The sequence below is a fragment of the Notolabrus celidotus genome, chromosome 10 (assembly GCF_009762535.1).
Source record: "Notolabrus celidotus isolate fNotCel1 chromosome 10, fNotCel1.pri, whole genome shotgun sequence".
NCBI lineage: Eukaryota > Metazoa > Chordata > Actinopteri > Labriformes > Labridae > Notolabrus > Notolabrus celidotus.
This window is the reverse complement of record NC_048281.1, coordinates 22,660,630-22,680,630: the sequence shown is the minus strand read 5'-3', so window position 1 is coordinate 22,680,630 and position 20,001 is coordinate 22,660,630. Positions and strand designations below refer to the sequence as shown.

At 36.4% G+C, this 20,001-nt stretch overlaps 1 protein-coding gene and 1 long non-coding RNA gene across 2 annotated transcripts in view; one reads left to right on the top strand and one right to left on the bottom strand.

The window, feature by feature from the left end:
- Positions 1–3,188: 3,188 nt before the first annotated feature.
- Positions 3,189–20,001, bottom strand: part of asic4a (acid-sensing (proton-gated) ion channel family member 4a) — a 90,130-nt gene continuing 73,317 nt past the window's right edge. The window contains exons 3-10 of the mRNA XM_034694109.1: positions 19,666–19,793; positions 19,371–19,524; positions 15,350–15,403; positions 11,627–11,780; positions 9,750–9,841; positions 9,494–9,573; positions 8,852–8,962; positions 3,189–5,616 (exon numbers count right to left, since the gene is read on the bottom strand). Coding sequence (XP_034550000.1) covers positions 5,479–5,616; positions 8,852–8,962; positions 9,494–9,573; positions 9,750–9,841; positions 11,627–11,780; positions 15,350–15,403; positions 19,371–19,524; positions 19,666–19,793 — 911 coding nt within the window. The 3' untranslated portion in view covers positions 3,189–5,478. The remainder of the gene's footprint in view (positions 5,617–8,851; positions 8,963–9,493; positions 9,574–9,749; positions 9,842–11,626; positions 11,781–15,349; positions 15,404–19,370; positions 19,525–19,665; positions 19,794–20,001) is intronic.
- On the top strand, positions 8,754–19,940 carry LOC117820373. The gene is made up of 3 exons (XR_004632732.1): positions 8,754–9,009; positions 19,374–19,515; positions 19,691–19,940. It is a non-coding gene; the product is annotated as an uncharacterized LOC117820373 (long non-coding RNA).

Genomic DNA, 20,001 nt, shown 5'->3' with positions numbered 1-20,001 from the left:
CACAGGGATGGAGTTGTAACAAGTCATCTGGAGACTTGTGGTGGAGTTTCATTTTTGTATTGCACAAAACCTACCTTGAAGATGTCTTCGGCCCTCTTGTAGACTTGTTTGTTATGTATTACTGATTAAATTCTGTCAGTGATTAAAATGCTTATTATTTAGAATCTGTTTAAAAGAGAAAAATAGACACATGGAGTTATAAAGTCATCTTGGCTCTGGATTTAGGAGGCACTAATTTTACCAATCCAAACTTGAACTTGTTTTTAGGTTTTTATAATTTCATGTTCTTTTAATAGTGATGTTAACTTGCACTGTCTGTATGGCTTTTTAAATTGTTCTTTATTTTGCACATGTCCTTGAGGCATTGTTAAGCACTTTGTAACATAGTTTTTGAAAAGTGCTCTATAAATAGAGATTATTATTATTATTATTATTGAAATGCTTTTACCAGGCTTAATGGGTATAAAGTGTGTTCCAAAGGAAATACTCAATACCACAATTCTATAGGAAATTTAAAGGTGCTTTGATCCCTTACCTTTTTGTCAAATACATGTGATTTTCTGTCATATGTGTACCAGCCTGTACTTTTTTTTCTGTTCTCAGATGACCTTTAATACCTGCTAACAAATATGCAGATCAAAAAGAACAACATTACAGCAGGTATTAAAAATGTCTCATCAGTTGCTGATCCAATCCAGTATTTTTTTGAATGGACAGTAATTTTAATGATAAGCACAAACACGCTGTATTTCATGGTGCTGTAAAAAGGGAGGACCAGGGAGGTCAGAGGCTTGAGGAATGTCAGGCATGTGTGCTACATGTTGTCAAGCTGGGAAGTTAACCCTTGTATGACATTACAGATGTGTCGCCAACTGCACAGCCCTGTGGCACCTAACGCAGACATAATCATGCTGTTGTAAAATCGTCTCTTTGTAATTAACCTTTGTGTGATTTAAATAGCTTTTGTACTCAGGTTATGTTTAAGAGTGGAGCTTAACACAGCATCGCACAAATAAAAGAAGATCCTCATCAAGATCAACTCATAGTTCTAATGTCTAGACCAAGCTCCTCATTGAGAAAGCAGCCTGTATTCATGTCAACACACCAGCCCCTGTGTGACTTGGCTGAGGATAGCTACAATTATTGATGACAGAGGAGAAGATTGTTATGCATAGCCTGTACAGAATGCCATCAGAGACTGTGATTGGGAACCTTTTGAAAATGTCAAAGTGACACATGATTATGAATATTAAACAGCCATGTATAGCCCATGATTATTTGACAGGAGGAGGGGATTTGACAGATGAGGGACCGAGGAATCACATCGTGAGCTACGGTGATGTGAGGATGTTGTGGCAACAGAGTACATCCATCAAATTAACAAAAAACGATGTAGTAGTTTGTAAACATGATAATTTGTAATGCAAAGCATTTCTCAAATTTACCAGACAATCTTTAGAAATTAGGGGACTGTCGGGGGGTTCTAAAGAGACTAATCTAGTGGTAAGGGTTTCAATGAGCAACACATTAGAATATGGTCTCACACTTTTAAAGCGTAACGGCTGCATCACATTGATCCAGGGAATGATGACAGACATATCCACCAAAAAGAAATTGTAATTATTTGGATATATCTCATATACCTGTGTAATAGCTGTGTAATAGCTCATATACCTCTGTGTAATAGCTGCATAATACCTGTGTAATAGCTCATATACATCTGTGTAATAGCTGCGTAATACCTCTGTGTAATAGCTGTATAAAACCTTGGTGTAATAGCTCATATACCTATGTGTAATAGCTGTATAATACCTCTGTGTAATAGTTGTGTAAAAGCTCGGTGTAATAGTTCATATACCTCTGTGTAATAGTTCTGTGTAATAGCTCATATACCTCTGTTTAATACCTCTGTGTAATAGCTAATATACCTCAGTGTAATAGCTGTGTAATACCTCTGTGTAATAGTTGTGTAAAACCTTGGTGTAATAGCTCATATACCTCTGTGTAATAGCTCTGTGTAATAGTTCATATACCTCTGTGTAATAGTTCTGTGTAATAGTTCATATACCTCTGTGTAATAGTTCTGTGTAATAGTTCATATACCTCTGTGTAATAGTTCTGTGTAATAGCTCATATACCTCTGTTTAATACCTCTGTGTAATAGCTAATATACCTCAGTGTAATAGCTGTGTAATAGCTCTGTGTAATAGTTCATATACCTCTGTGTAATAGCTGTGTAATACCTTTGTGTAGTAGCTCATATACCTCTATGTAATAGCTGTATAATACCTGTGTAACAGCTTTAACTAAATCTGAATGTGTACCCTGGCTCCGTGAAATATATTAATAGATGATAGAACAATAGTAAGCCTATGACAGAGTAACTTGGAAAATGTTGCCAGGTCTGTATTGACTACTTTCTGTGGCATTGTATTATTTGTGCACATCTCTGTGTGGTTTTTAAAGACAATGAACACAAAACAAGAAGAAACATCTGCAAAAGATTATGCAAGGCTACCCGTAAAAAAAAGTGACATTAAATTGAAGACCATGACAGAGTTTTAAGGTAATATATTAAAAAGAAAAAAATACTTTTTTCTGTGGAACCAAGAACTGTGCATGACAAAAGCTCTATTTGCCAGATTTTCCAGCTCTTTAGATTATCCAGTTCTTTGGTCAGCATTGGTTAAGCTTGTAATTTTTTCAAAGTAGGAACTTAAAAGCCTATTACCAGTTATTGTTTTACTATTGATGTACTTTTAATTGCTAACTTTTTTCACTATTCTTTAAATATAATGAGTATTAGCTACAGTTAGGTGTACCTCTGTTATTACCACACTTATTGATAGCTGTTTCGCCATCTGTCAGACTTTTTTTTTTGTTTATCTCTCCATCAGTATATCTGCCTATTCCTTCACTTGAATGCTGCTCTGCCCAAGGTTACTGCATCTTAAGAGAAAGTTTTTCGGAGCCTCTAAAGCTCTGTGCCAGCTAACGGAATTTAATTAGGCCTCTGCAAATAATACTACAAAACGAAAACTGTGTTCATTATAAACTGTCATTGGTTACTTTGTTTGGATTTGATGCTCTATAACTAGAAATTGATTGAAAATGTGTGTATTCTATGGAAGTAACTTAGTGTACCATCATCATGGCTCATATTAAAACAAAAGATCACAACAAACACAGCACTGGCAAGTGTCATTTTACTCCTGCTCATATACTGAGCAATAAATGTATTTTAAACAGAGCAGAACAATGAAAAAATGGATGGTTTATACAAATGTCTGGGTGGGTGAACCTTTGAACAAACAGGTAGTTCAGGTAGCTGTTATTCTGCATTGACACACAGTCAGTGTAGGGAATAAATAGAAATGAAACAACTGAAAGATTCTGCTTCAAAGACATATCAGATTTCTTTCTAATTTTAACTTATCTTAGTGCTTAAGGGGAAATGATGGGGTTAACCGTACTTTGATTGTATGTAACATGATTGCATGTGCCAAATTTAACTTGATTGGGCGATAAAAAAAATAAATTATGATATAATAACTTAACACAGACTGACTTGCTTCTGCTCTTGTACTGCCCTGGAGGAATAATGAAAATCAATTTCTGCACTTCTTTCTTGATCGTTGTCAGTCCCCCTTAACCTTCCTGCTCTAAACACAAAAACCACAGTAAAGTTATATGTCATATTCAACAGTGTAAATCTAAAATGTCTCAATTTGTGAGGGATGAAACTGTATACCACAGCCTCACAAGTCCATTAAAGATCAGGTCATGTGAAGCCAAAGGTTAAAGATAGTTAATTTCTTACAGTGCAAAAGGGCAAGTGAGCAAGCTGACCTTCCATGAAAACGACACAATAAAGAATGAATTGATGTCTTCTTTTTTTACTTGATTTCAGCTTTTCCATGTTGTGCTCTTTTTAGTTGTTTTTGCCTTCAGAATTATATACTTGAACCTCAGGGAGTCATTTAAAATGTTTACTCCTTTGGACAAGTTTGGGACTGAAAATAGAGCTATTTCCCCCGCCCATTTTACTAATAGATACCTTACTACTGCAATAAACTTCTGGTTGTCAACTACTCTGATTTTTAAACCTTCTTTTTTTCTTTCTCCCCCATTTCTCAGCTCAGCAGAGTAGCGTCAGGCTAATGTGCTTAGTTGTGTGTACAAGATGTTAAAGTGCACATGCAAGCAAACTCACAAGCAAACACATAACCCCCCACACCACACACACACACACACACACACACACGCACACACACACACTTACCCAGAGGTGTCTATACTGTAAATAACCGCTACACTTTTATAGTACTGGTCCACAAGCTGGAGAAGATGACTTCGCAAAAAATAAAATTCTGTTTCTTATTGCTTATGTCAGCTTAAAGTCATGAAGCCAACCAAAGTAAAGAGTGGATCGTGAATGGAAATCAAATGACTGAAGGAAAAGATCATCCATGGCACAACCCTATACAGGATATTTCCATCTGCATGGGAAAATCTGACACCACAGTCCATTTCTGTTAACTGTACATATGTATATTGATGCTTGGCAGTCTAACAAGTCTGCAGATTGTAAATGTACAATAATTGCTACAATTGTGATAGTTATTGTCCTATAAAAGTATTTTCTAAAAAATAAAAATGACTAAAATTAATTTTCCATTATTTATATATTAACTTAATATAAGCAACAACCATTGAAACAAAATTTTTAAACTTTTTCATTTTAAAATTTGACTTAATGTACAATAAAATGCTACGCTCTAACACCTTGACCACAAACCAGACAAAGTGTATCATGTGGAAAGATGCTGCTAAATCTTCTAAGGTCAAACAGTTCAGCCTAAATAAAGTCCCCCACATTTTGGATGGATGTAACACGACTAGTATTTGCTCACTAAGGAATTCTCATCTTGAATACAATATAGAACATATAGATAATAGTATCTCATGAAATTATACATAATTTATATTGTGCAATGGCTTGATACGGTACACTGTGTTTTCCATTAAGAAGAAAAAACAGTCCCAGGAGAGATAAATGAGTGGAGATAGATAAATCAAATCAGGGATTCTAGATAAATAAATAAGGTTTACTTTCCCTTTTTGGAATTTAAACTGGATCAAGGTGACATGCATTCCTCATCTTGTTTCCTTTTTTTATGGTCATGTACCAAAATCTTGTCCTGAAATCACATGGCCTGTCACCTGTAGCTGGATACAGTTGAGAGGAGTCCCATCAAAAGAGGAACAAAAAAAGAAGGTAAAAGCAGTGTCCAATTTGTGCCTACATACTGTATGACAAGTGCTTTGTTAGCAGCACAAGTTTGGTGTTCAACTTTGGCTGTAGCTTTTCACTGGTGACAGCAAATGACAGACAAAAATGTGAAAGGTCTGTCATTGATCTCAACACAGACAGCTCCTATCTTTTGTTGTCACCAGGACCAGACACAATGGTTGACTCTAACAAGCGAAGTCCTCAAACACCCCATGGTGCCCGGCGTGGTGTTGGTTAGAGCGAGGGTGAGGGTGGTGGTGGTTCGGGAGAATTGTGTTGGCGTAAGCCCCCTCTGTCTGACTCCTTGTTATGTCTTTGGAATCCTGTTGAAGATACAACAGACAAGTCAACTCCAAGACCATGCATCAAAGATAATGCAGATAAGTCAAATGTGACAAGTTAGTGTGTGAGAAAATAACTGAACTGAGACTGCAAAAAGTCTAGTGTTCAGATCCAAGCAACTTCAAAGTTTGGTTGTGCAACAAATCAAAGCTCCAAAGGGTGAGTTTGCTTCCTACAGTCATTTATGGGGCGCCGTTTGTAAAGTTGTGCACACTGAAAATAACACCAACAATTCTCCACGTTTAGCTCCAAAGCGTCACAAAAACCTGGTGTTTATTTTTAGAAGTAACTTTTTTTAATCACATTTAGAGCAATATTTGTGATCTTCTTCACATTTAATTGTGTTGTGAAAAATATATTTACGTTACAATAACTGTTAAATCAAAATACTAAATCTAAATCTAAATGTTAAATGCAAATCTAAATGTTGAAGGTTGATTCTAAATGTTAAATATAAATGTTAAATATAAATGTAAATGTTAAATATACATTTTAAATGTTAAATCTTAATGTTAAATGTTGCACTGCCATCCTAAATATTTAGCTAATAGACAAAGTCACACTGGTGCCTGGTGGAAATACCAAAATAGAAGCTTCATAAAGCGATACAGACTTACCAGTAGCAACTTAGCTTGTCCGTACCATGAATTGGGTCAGTACTGTCTCTGAGTGTTGTGAAATCTCTTTATTAGTGATGTGTCATGATAAAAAGCTGCGGCTCTGAGCGTCAATGCTTTATAGTGAATCAGAAGAGCCGGCACGCATCGAGAAAGAGCTGGCTCCCAGTTTTTTCCTTTTGCTGCTTAGCTCTCACAGTGTTCAGCCCCAGCTCTGCTCACAGCAGAACTTTGTTTTGATTTGTCAGAAGGGCGGCCATGCGGCCAATCACATGTGATGATATAGGATACAGTTGATGGAAGGGAGGCTGTGTATCGTGGCTTCATCTGTTCCTTCTGAGAGGGTTTGGGTTCGGGTTCTTCTTAAAGACAGGGCAAATTCTGAGAGGAGACATCAGATCAGCCCATCCAAGCTGAGGCATCTGATTTTTCTCAATGCCAACCTGCACTAAGGACATTAATAATGTTTGCTCCAGTTTGGTTCTGGTTTTGTTTGCTTGAGTTTGGTTCTGGTTCTGTTTGCTTGAGTTTGGTTCTGGTTCTGTTTGCTTGAGTTGGTTCTGGTTCTGTTTGCTTGAGTTTGGTTCTGGTTCTGTTTGCTTGAGTTGGTTCTGGTTCTGTTTGCTTGAGTTGGTTCTTGTTCTGTTTGCTTGAGTTTGGTTCTGGTTCTGTTTGCTTGAGTTGGTTCTGGTTCTGTTTGCTTGAGTTGGTTCTTGTTCTGTTTGCTTGAGTTTGGTTCTGGTTCTGTTTGCTTGAGTTGGTTCTGTTTCTGTTTGCTTGAGTTGGTTCTGTTTTTGTTTGCTTGAGTTGGTTCTGGTTCTGTTTGCTTGAGTTTGCTTCTGGTTCTGTTTGCTTGAGTTTGCTTCTGGTTCTGTTTGCTTGACTTGGTTCTTGTTCTGTTTGCTTGAGTTTGTTCTGGTTCTGGTTCTGTGGATATGTTTGTAGTTTTTTGTTAATTTGTGCAATAAAAAAGTTTGTTTAATACTAAACAAAAGTAAAACATTTTTTTAAATAAATGCACAAAATTAGGCAATAATAAGGCTTCTTATAATAACACTATACGTAAAAGGGTTTTCAACACAAACCATTAGTTTATGCGAAGATAAGGTAAAATATACGGCTATAAAAGATCATAAATTAAGAGCCGTTTGGGAGTCAAAAGAGCCAGCTCTCTGAAAAGAGCCGAACTTCCCATCACTACTCTTCATGGCTTCCAAAACTGCCTTTCCAACATTTTTAGGGGCAGTTCGGCTATAACCCGTAGGAGTCAGTGACAGACTATGGTTAGGATATCTGTATCAGTTTATGAAGCTTTTATTTTGGTACTTCCGCTGGGCGGCAGAGTGGATTTGTATGAGGCACTGTTAGTACGTTTTGTAACTAAATATGCAGAATTGTTGCTGTTGGTTTCAGTGTGCACAACTTTACAAACGGCGCCCCATAGTCATTAGGACTAATTATGAACAACACATTATTCATTATCTTAGAAGTGGAGATATTACAGTTTGATACTCCCCAGGAGGGAAGCAGCGATTAACCGGTTTCACTTTTAACCATGCTTTTAAACGCCATGCTTATTCAATTATAAAGGCTCTGCTACACAGTGTTTCCCAAAAGGGGGCCAGTACTTTGTGTTTGGTAATCAAATCAAAATGACACCTGTGGTGCACCAGTTTAATGTGCTGTTCTTATGAAGAGACATGGAGGCTATGCTACATTAGCTTAACCGAGCAGCAAAGAAACGAGTGAAGTTGGCAGTGTGGGAGCATTTTGGGTACACCAAGAATGTCCAAGGAGCTATTCAAGATGACGAACAACCCGTCTGCGAAACCTGTCGCAGAAAAGTTGTGGCTGAAGGGTCAAAAGAAAATAGCACACACTACTCTTGCCAAGTGCCAAGAACAGGACTTTCTCTATTCAAGAACAAAGTAAACAAATGCAACACAGGAGCTCAGCGGCATGAAGTCTGGGGAAAAGAAAATGGCTGGATAGTGACCACTTAATGTTACTTCCGCCCATCTGTTTGGAGTAAATGCTAGCTATTGTAGGTTAAATTGCCTGTTGTAAAACAATAAGATAACATCAGTAACTCATGGTGGCCCTGAAGTGCAAATCACAACGTCAATTCAGAAAACAATACGGCAAATCCACCAAGGGTACCTACTTCTTCCGGTCTGGTTAACGTCGTAGTGTTTTCTGAATTGCCGTAGTGTTTTCTGATTTGCCGTAGTGATTTGCACTTCAGGGCCACCACAGTAACTTGTACTCAGAACCACACCATGGGATTTAATTAATTGCAATTCAGTTACTAATAACACGGATTGAGAGATGCTCTACATTTCTTACTTATTTCTTTGTTACTGTAGCGATAAACATCACTAACATTTCTAAAGAATGGTCATTTGATTGTATACATTAGTATTGTTTTGAAATGACTGCATTTATATTAATCATGATAATTGTGAAACCGATTAGTACTCAGACAATAATTCTTCCATTGAATTCCCAAACTTTACTACACCCCAGATTATTCTCTCATAGTTTCTGTATGCGGTGATGCACGGGAGAGTTGTACTCTCAAATACGTGATGTGCAGTACCTTTACTTTCATTTCCTCTAGACCCACAGTTGCTACAGTGCTGGTGTGCTGCTTGTTCTTTTTTTCCTCTTTTTGGGGCCTCAGCAGGCGTTGAAGACGGTGCTTGATCATCTGATTTCACCCGTTGCACAGCAGCAGCAGGGAGGTAAAAAAGCAAGGTGAGCGAGCAAGCAAGCTGAGGGACACGGTAGAGTAAAAACTGCATTCACAGAGATGTCTGCATTACATTTTTCCATGATTTTAGGTTGTTCAAACATGTTTCACAGTAAGCATTATGCTTGCTGGAAATCTTAAAGGAGATACAGCTGAGACAGGGGCTCTTTTTATGATCACAGTCCTCAGCACAGACCTGAGCGGAAATTAATTACCCCAGCCTGGAAATCAAATTAAACTCATAACATGCATAATAAGTGATAACATTTGTACCGTCCTAATCATAGAATTTGATAAACAGACATTTCAATGCTGGGGGATATTTAGATAAACAATAGAGGCACCTAGCTGTATTTTAAATAGATTCTGCAACACAGTTCTTACTGAAATACACACTGCAATAACTGTTCATTATAACTGATTATTTCACAGCTAGTTCTGAACCCATTATGATTGTCAGAAGTGTGAAGACATGCAAACACACTGTACCTCATAGATATAATCCATTATTTCTAAAATTGTCAGGATACTTGCTCCAATGAATAAGCCCATCTGTCCACCAATGTCACCTAAAAGAAAGAAGAGGCACAATGGCTCAACAACAAATCCCTACCTGTTAACTACTATAACTAATAATACAAATATAATGATAGAAAGTGCAGTTTCTGTAATAACACATTTCACTCTGCACAAACCGGTCTATTTAGATATCCAGGTAGAGAGGGAAAAGTGACAGCAATCTTACCTAATAAACCTGCAACATCGTAGGCTTTCTTTTGCTCAATTGTTTCATAGTTCAGAGCTTCAAAGAAAATATCTAAGACGAGGAAGTTGTCCCTGGAAAAAAAATGCAAACAGAGTGTGCATGTTAAACAGTGCAAAACACTGGTGCTTTTTTCAAATTCTTTACAAATCTAACAGTTTGAAAAAAATATTATAGCAAGTCATTATGTGCTCACTGTAAAATGTCATGATGGGAATGTCAGGCCTAAAGGGCTTTACACAGATCTAAGCAGTGATTGTGAGATAATGAGGTGTTTCAGGGTTTAACTGAGCTGAGCAGAACGAGCACTGACAGCATGCTCAGTCAGTGCCACGTCTCTGATCTCTTTGGATTTAGAAAGTCTGATAAAATTAAGTGTTGTGAGGCATCATGAGCTTTCTGGAATGGGTGTGCTTACATTTCCCACAGCCCTGACAATTAGGGTATGAGAGGAGCTACACTGTAAGCATATTTTAAGTGCATTGAGTTGTTTTAATTTGAAAACCTTTAAATGCACATTATCCATATGCATTTGTATTACATTGTAGATTAGCTCTGATAGTGGCTGCTACAAGTGTCATTGTTCACATGTTCATTAAAACTTTTAATAACAGACCTTTGGTTTGAATTTGTGGCCATATATATGTATAGTATACTAAGCGGATGATGTACAAAGTGAACAAGCAGCAGCGGTCGATTGGAAAACCCTAAGAAAAGCCAAACCTACATATAAAAGGAAAACTGTTTCCTGTAAAATCTAATACACAATGGGAACAAAGTGCGACGTATTTAATCCTCCTTCTTTCTAGAGTTGTTAAAGCAGTTATGTTTATAATGGCACATTTCTAAGCAAAATCAAAAGGGGTTAAGATGATATGGCACAGATACGATTACCATTTAAAATGATGTATTTTTCTTAGATGTGTTCCAAGATGTGTTTTCTTTTCCAGAGGTTGGATATGAGACATTATACAAAAGTGAAAAAACCTTTATGATTTTGTGACAATATGCTAATTTAGTATTGATTCAATAAGGGATCTTGTCATCAAGTATTTGTGAAATTAAAATTTTGGCCAAATGCTAGTCCTATGCAGTTCATCAAACCTGATCGAATAATCACATCAGAGGCTATTCTTTACACTCTGTGAAAGTAAAATTTGTGTTTGCGTTTTCTGTTGTGTGTTTGACACCCTTAAGATAAGTTAACAGTTTGCTTAGAGCTCCTGTGAGGATCTTTCTGTTTATGTTGATTCTGGCGCCCTCTGTGGACAAAGTGGTCCCTCTTATTTCTTGACTGACTCTGTCCTGATCATGTGTAAATTGTGATTTACACAGAAAATCTCATTCTGCTTTACATTCTTTGCCAGGATGATATAAATACAGGATGTTACGGCAGCTTGCAGTGAATCACTCCTATGTAACCTACCACCTAAGTGGTTTCAGACATTAAAAACAACTGTAAAGAAGTAGTTAGTCTTTGTGTGGAAGGTCTGGTTTTTCTTGTAGCTCAAATAAAGACATTAGTTTGAATTTCAGCCTGTTTTTTAAACAGCGAAAAATTACTCATAGTAGCTTTAAGTTAAAAATGAAACACATATTAGATATTTGGTATGTATATTTGTCCTCACTTGGCCTGAAAGTATACTTGTTGTCATATAAAATGCCAGATGATCAATGACTTGCTTTTAAGACATTACACAACATATAAATTGATGCCTGTATAAAACTATAATTGATTTTGTTTATATTTGTAGGTGTAGGTTATGATCACAAAGTGGAGGTCAAAGTTTATGGCCCTTTTAATTCTATAACCACCTCACTGCTCATATGTGCACTCCTGTTGAAGGTCCCTGTTGTACCTGATATAGTCCTCCGACTTGTCGTACTTCCTAGAGAGATAGCGAGCAGAGCCCTTGCTCGGGATTTTGACCATGGAGAGCTCTTTACCGTAGCGGGTGAGATTACATGGTGTCTCGCATGGGCAGGTATCCCCACTGTTCTTTTGTAGCTGTGCTGCAACACAGTGGAAACAGTAGTTTAACAGATAAACTGGGTCAGTTTCAGTGTTTATTAGAGAATTGTACAAGATACAGCGCTGAATCTAGAGGCAAAAACAACTTACATCTGCAACAAAGGGAAGGACTGTGTAGGAATGTGTCCTACAAGGCTATGAGGATTTTCTGTACAACTTGTGGGCAACAGAACAAGTTGCAATCAAAACATTTTCACAGAATGTGGTTGGTTTCGTTAAGTTCTTAACAAACCATTGCACATTTCAAGATCTCGTACGTATAACACATTATTCATTAAAGGTGATGTTAATGGCCAGAAGGTGAATATTTGTTTAATACAAACTCACCACTTAGCTCGTATTTGAGAACACTATCTTACTGTTCAGCTGCTTAATGCTATAATGTGTCTAGAACTGATCCCAATCTTTCTGTGCGGTTTGATGCTGGGCAGGACAGATGCCTGCTGCAGCTGGAAACAAGGTTAATGACAACCACACCATGCTGAAATGCTATGTAGAGCCGAGAGACACTGTGTGTGAACTGAAGAGCAGGGTCTCTGTAGCCACTATAATGAGGCTCTGTCACCAAGAGCAACCACTTTCATATTACACATAACCTTATGATATACTGTTTGAAAATGAAATATTAATTGGTCAGGCTTTCTAGTCATCTGTTTATATAAGAATGAATTCAATTCGACACATGGCTGGATGGCTATGGGGTGCTGTTTGTAAAATTGTTCACACTGAAAAAAAACCAGCAACATTTCTCAACATTTAGCTCCGAACGTCATAAAACGTAGTGTGAATTTTTCATAGTTACTTTTTCAGGACATTAAGAGTAATATTTAAGATCTTTTTTATATTTATTTTTGTCGTAACAAATACATTTAATAAAAAATCACTCATAAACCTAAATGCTAAATCTAAATTTAAATTTTAAATTTAAATGTTAGATATACATCTAAATGTTAAATGTTAAATCTAAATATTGATTGTTAAATCTAAATGTTGATTGTAAATCTAAATGTTGATTGTTAAATCTAAATATTAAATGTTAAATCTTAATGTTAAATGTTGACTCTAAATAGTGATTATTTAATGTAAATGTTGATTGTTATATCTACATGTTAAATGTAAGTGTTGGTTATTAAATCTAAATGTTAAATGTCAGTGTTGATTTTTAAATTTAAATGTTAAATTTAAATCTAAATGATGACTGTTAAACCTAAATGTTGATCGTTTAATGTAAATGTTGACTATTATATCTAAATGTTAAATGTTAAATCTAAAATATTGCTTGTTCAATGTAAATGTTGATTGTTAAATCTAAACGTTAAATATAAGTGTTGATTATTAAATCTAAATGTTAAATGTAAGTGTTGATTTTTAAATTTGAATGTTAAATGTTAAATCTAAATGTTGACTGTTAAACCTTAATGTTGATCGTTTAATGTAAATGTTGATTGTTAAATCTAAATGTTAAATGTCAGTGTTGATTTTAAAATTTAAATGTTAATTTTAAATCTAAATGATGACTGTTAAACCTAAATGTTGATCGTTTAATGTAAATGTTGACTGTTATATCTAAATGTTAAATGTTAAATCTAAATGTTGACTATTATATCTAAATGTTGATTATTAAATCTAAATGTTAAATGTAAGTGTTGATTTTTAAATTTGAATGTTAAATCTAAATGCTGATTGTGAAACCTAAATGTTGATTGTTAAATTTAAATGTTTATTGTTAAATGTAAGTGTTGATTGTTAAATCTAAATGTTAAATGTTAAATCTAAGTGTTGGTTGTTAAATCTAAATATTAAATGTGATTAAAAAAAAGAAGTGAGTTTTAAAAATTCACATTAGTTTTTATGATGTTTTGGAGCTAAATGTGGGGAAATGTTGCTGTTATTTTCAATGTGCACAACTTTACAAACGGCGCCCCGTAGATGGCACCACATATGCGTCCTCTCTGGACACTGTTGGTGCAACCTACAAAGGGTTCTAACATGCCTGGAATGTGATCTTAAATAGTTTATAAAAGAACTTCCTTCAAAATGGTTAATTCCCAGGTCTAGGTTTGTGAAATGAATTACTTAGTTTCATTGAAATATTTTAGAGAACATGTGGTGACAGGCAAAGTCTGTCTGTTAATACACTTCATGCTATAGGGCTACAGAGAGCAGGATACATGAGTTGGATCTGTTTGCTGAATATTCTGGATACAGATCCAGTCAACAGCTCAACCATTCAAAATCTGAGCACATTATATTCTTGACTACAAGTAATCAGCTCTTACAATAGACAGTATTTTGAAGGGTTTTTCAATTATGTTTTTGGGAGAGGAAGAAGATACATTTGATGCCAATGCTCAGCATCACTGAATATATCTTTCATGCCCAGGCTATTACAAGCACTTGAATCTTGGTAGAACTGATTTCTTTAAGACTTTGAATAAATAATCAGCAGCTGATAAAATCCTATAAAATATTAAATGCCAGGTCATGTCCAGTTTCTAATGGTCTATGCCTCATTAGAGACAGAAGACGCAATACAGACAAAGCAATGACTTTCTTTCAGAATATAACTGTGCTCAAACAACATCATAATAGTGAAAGGAAATAACTGTAGTAATATGTTAACAGTTATTTTGTTACAGAACTGCAATTACTATTAAGGGTAATGGAAAAGCCCCTGGAGGTAATCAAATAAACATGCAAAAATGAACTTTTCATACATGTCCAAATCAATAATCACATTCCTATATAACAAACCGAGGTACATATTTGTGAAAACATTTTCCCAATCATCTCCCCTTGAAATTTTAACATTCAAAAACAGGGGGGTGAAAGAAGTCATTATTTTTTCATTCATGTTCTATAGTCTTCACAATTACATTATTTGTATGCAGAACGGCTATGGCATGCTCCCTTGATCTGGGTTATTCTGATTTTGGAACAAAAAACCTTTACAATATGAATATATAAATCCTACTCTAATTTATTACCTTTCATTGAGGCTGAATGTATTCACACTATTTGATTCAGGAATATGACCCACATGAATATGGGCCATTTTGTAAGATATATCTAAGATTTCATTCAATCCTTTTTCAAGTAGGGTTTAAATTCAGCTGAGAGAGACATAATTAAATTTCTGGCTTATTTGGCTGAGAAATGATAATTATGTGTCTGCATTGACCATAGAAAAGTCTTTTTTAGTGCAACCATAATGCCTTTGAAACCATGGCACCTTTGTTCAGTCACGATGTCTGCTGTAGGAGAGTGAGTTCAGAGTCAGCTATGGGTAGAGGGGGATGGGGACGGAGATACAGGAATGGAATGTCAGGTTGATATTAACATTTTAACAATGGAGGCAGCACAGCCATCAAGCTCTAAAGTGACTAAATCACAATGAGAGAAAGTCATTTCAAAATATAAAGTGTACCCCCAGGGATTTGTATAACCCAAAAAAAGAGAGATCCTTATCATATTTACTGATTGTGTTTCCATTTCCCTTTGGGGGAATCTATTGTAATGAGAAAAGAAATGAAGGGGGATTGTTTCTTACCGAGTGCTTTGTCAACGCAAGTGATTTTACTGGGAGGGCAGATATCTGCTGTTCCTGGAGAGGAGAATAGAAAATGAGTCTGATCAATCAGAAACAAAATGATCAGTGACCTGTGTCTGCTGCAATGAGGAGCCATAGCTGTGAACAACACTTCACATCATATTATTCATCTCCAAAGAAAGGTAAACACACAGAGGATGACTTCCATCCATGGAGCCTGGGCCATCTCGGACGTCCGTCCTTGATTGTGCTGAGAAATGGGGCATGCCGCCTTCCCCAGTGAGGCATATTTAGAGAGTCTTTAACAAACAATCAACGAGTGACATCCTAGAACAGCAACATATTGCCTAGGCTGTTAATGGCAGGTCTTCAATAGCAGCACAGTTAATTAGGAGAAATGTTTTTATTTCTCCGTCCGTGAAATGTTTAAGGGTTTTAATGTTGTCATGAGGAAATGTTAATACAGAGTGAAGTATTGTCTAATGAACTGAGGAATGAGTCAGCTGCTAGTGAACAAATATAGTACAAATGTCTTTCTTGTGAAACAATAGATGTGAAGAATGTGTTCTGTGTATAAACTGTTTCTTTAGAAAACATTAAACATGATGAAACGTGTTGATAGGACAATACACATTAGAAATATTTGATGGCATGACCAAAGCAGCTTATTGTGTATAAGAAATATCAAATCCTGTATAAATAATTTTAGAAATCTGTTATTACTTTGTTAGACATCCTGAAAACCAACCACTAAAGCTAACATAAACAATACACTACTTAACCCCCTTGTTATGTTGCGGGTCAAATTGACCCATTTTAAAGTTAGTGTAAAAAACATATGCAATGAAAATGGCTCATTTCACACATTTGCAATATGTACATTTGCACTACATAAAAAAAAAATCTAAATGTAAAATAAAATAAAATAAACACAAATCTATGTCATGTAAAACTATTGTATTTATATTTATGGCTTTTCAATGTACATTCAAAAAAGGTTTAACATGAATTTTCATAAAAAATGAGTGAGTTATCCTTATTGAACCATGATGAGAATTAAAGAACACCAATGCACTAAATATTGATTTAAATGGTTAGTAGTGGAGTTAATAATGAGATTTTAAAAAATGTGTATTGGGATTTTTTTGGGATCATACACTTTTGGATCATTAAATATGCCCCGGGTCAAATTGACCTAGGAACATTATTGCTGTCCCTAAGAAACGAACACAACAGGAGGGTTAAGTGATTTAAAAGGGTACAAAACACAAATGTACAGTTCAAAAGCTAAAATGCTAAAAATATGTCAACAAATGTGTTCAGGCATAAGTCCTTTTCTTGCATGCTAAGAGGGATTTAAACAGTTTTTTTGGATTACAAAAGTAAGTAAGATTACAAACAACAATGCTGTTCTTCCAAAAGCAAGTATTAGAGTATGGAAGTATTGTAGCAAACTGTAACGCTGCTGCTTTGGCTGCACAGGATGCTGTAAAAGAAAAAAACTGTTACTGTAATTTCTGTAAGAGAAAGAGGACCTTTACATTATTGACAGGATGTTGTTACATAAGGCTTTAGCTGCAAGGTAAAAATAATTCCAATTCACAACTTGCTCTCACGGTGAGCTCAAAGGCTCACCAAGAGCGCAAGAGGCCAAGTTGTGAACTAATAGTTCTGTGGAACCATGCAAAGCAATTTCAACAAAGTAAGCGCTACTGATAAGTGAAGTGAGCTAATGTGAGCTACATGTTTGTTGACAGAAGACCTTTTCGACAGGCAGGACAAATGGTCTGACAAAAAACTTTTGAACGTATCTGATATAATACAAATATCAAATGTGACATGAAATCACAGACAGTGTTTCTGTTTCCCCCTCACCATTCGTTGTATAGGAGATTGTACTCAAAACAGATCCCTTTTTTTATTTTTCAAAATTTTAAAAGGTTCTTAAGATTAATTCTAAAAAGATGTGCTTTTAAACATCTAATGGGTGAGACAAAGGGCTTTTTGATGTTTCTATCTTATACCCTTGGTGTAAAAATCAAGATTGCTTTGCATGTGTTTGAGAAAATAAGTACAGGCTTGTCTAAAGTGAGAGCAGTAAAATGGTTCCATGCAGTGACCAGTAAGTTAGTTAGTTTGTTAGTATGCATGAGCTTAAAAGTTATTCAATCCCAGTCTAGTCTTGAGGGAGGCACCTTCACCTGCAGAGCACAAAACTGATTAGAAACGTGTGGGCTTCACAGGATGAACCGATCAAGTAAGAAACCAGAATTTATCTCTAGACCTCCACGTTAGTCTGCTTTTTACAGCCTGTAAAGTTTAGAATGTGTGACTGATATTTAAATATGTAAACTGTGAAACACAGCAATTGCATTTCACCTCCTGACTGCACCAGCAAAAATAAAGAGTGGTGGGGTAAGAAAACAGCCTTTTTTCAGTGGCGTACTTAGGCTGTTCGATGGGCAGGGGCGAACACAAAAAAAGGCACCTCCTTTCAGACCCCTGGTACTCACAATTTAGGGTGATGTATTGGTGCCCCTCAAATGTATCCAGAGAGCACTTTTTTGCATTTTACACTTTGAGAGGCATCAAGAAGGCACTATTTTTTACATTTTATACATTTGAGGGGCATTCAGAGGGCACTTTTCCATGCATTATCCAATGAAAGGGCACCAGAGAAGGCAATTTGAAATGTTTTATCTAATCTGAGAGGGCACTTGAGTGCTTTTTCTTTCAGATGTGAGGGCACCTTTCAGATGTGAGGGCCCCCTCGTGAGTCCACCACTGGTCTTTATCAATAAATAAGTCAGTCCTCTTCTCAATTATATGAGTCCTTATGCAGTCAATGCTTGAGTCTGAGTACAAGTCCAAATCATCAGAGCTCGAGTCCAAGTCAAGTCCTAAAAATCCGGACTCAAGTTTGAGTTTTGGACTTGGGTACTACACCACTAGCTGACATTAATCAATATTTTCAGAATTTCAATTGAGCCAAATCAGGCTGCTATTACAGCTGATCTGCTTAAATATTACAGTGACATCTGTATGCATTAGGAGTTTGCATTTATTTAGATGTGACCATCTTGAACATCGTCCCTTTTAGCAGCCTGCATGATAATCATTCCTCTGAGCTCCACCATGTTTTTTTTGTTGCTTTCCAAATTGAAGTTGAATCACACAAAAACAGTGTCGCTTAGGTAATTGTGTAATTTTAGCGTGAATTCACACCATCGGTGATCTTGTTGTGTTGAATGTTTAATAGTCATTTGAGTTTTTTTCCCCTTCAACCATTAATCAAATCAAATAACATAACCCCCCTTTTTCAATTCTAAATTATGTAAAGGCAAGAATCATAAACGGTGCCAAGAAACCACCAGTAGAGACTAAAGTAAGAATAAGCAGGACAAATAATGAGATGAGTAAACAAATGGATATAAAGCTTGTTGAGACTTTTATGTAGTCCCCAGAGTCCCTGGCCAAAGAGCTGCCAGCAGCACTGAAGAGCATTCCACTCCAGATATCAAGCATCAAGGTCAGGCATGGGGCAGCCCAAATTATATCTGTGCTGGAATTATTCAAGTGGGCAAAAATATGATGAGTTGTTTTGCATAGCGGGTCATTTAATTCCATGCAAATATTAGGCTGTGTGACTGTATTTTTCACCAAGGCTAAATCAAAGTCTTTTTAAAAATCAAAGGGAAATACCTACATAAGCTACAACCGATTTATTCTTCCAAATAACTAAAGATGTGACTTTTGATGCTTTATATATATATATTCATACATACATCTCTTTATGACATTGAAGTCACCAAGAAACATACAAATGTTTGTGTTTGCATTTCTGTAATACAGATCTGCATATTCATTTTAATCATATCTCAGATGTGTTTTTTTTTTCTCATATCCTGCTGTAAATACACAATGACACAAATCAAAGACCATGCATTAATTATATGTGTCTGTGCATCTTAACAAATCATTTTGTGACACCTGTTGTGCTTTGTTTAACACGGAATCTTACCAGGCATGTGCACCATCCTGCAGCTGCACACTCGCAGCACCTCGTTGGTTTCACACAGCAAACGACAGGCACTGATGCTGTATGTGTCGTATCCTGGGAACTTTTCTTTGCTGGTGGAGCGGCAGTTCCCCCAGGGCTGGGGCAGGTAGGTCAGCTAAGCACACAGAGATTTATTAGACCCCAGTGTGATCCACCAGGGATGAATGGTAGCTGGGAGAACAGTTATCTGTTGAGGGAGGGGATGGAGGTTGGGTTTGGGGGGCAGGGAAAGTGTGCTGTGATAAAGAAGACCTACCCTCTGCTCCTGACATGAAACAAAGGTCTGGAAGCCCGGAGAGACACCAAAGCCCAGCTGGTGGATGTAGGGAGGCTCGTCCTGACTGTGTATCTGAACTCGGATACCTGCCTCCAGGGAAGTCTCATCTTCAAGATGAAACAGCACGAGCAAAGAGCGTTGCAAAAGGGGAGGACAAGAGAATTTCAAATGGCTGCCTCATTTCACAGCTTGGACTCAGCTTGACACTACAAACCATATTTCAATTGTGTTTCAGATAATAAACCAGTGGGGATTAAAATCCACTACAATGCAGGCACATATCTGGATGTTCTTTTGTTCATGAATTTCCTTTTA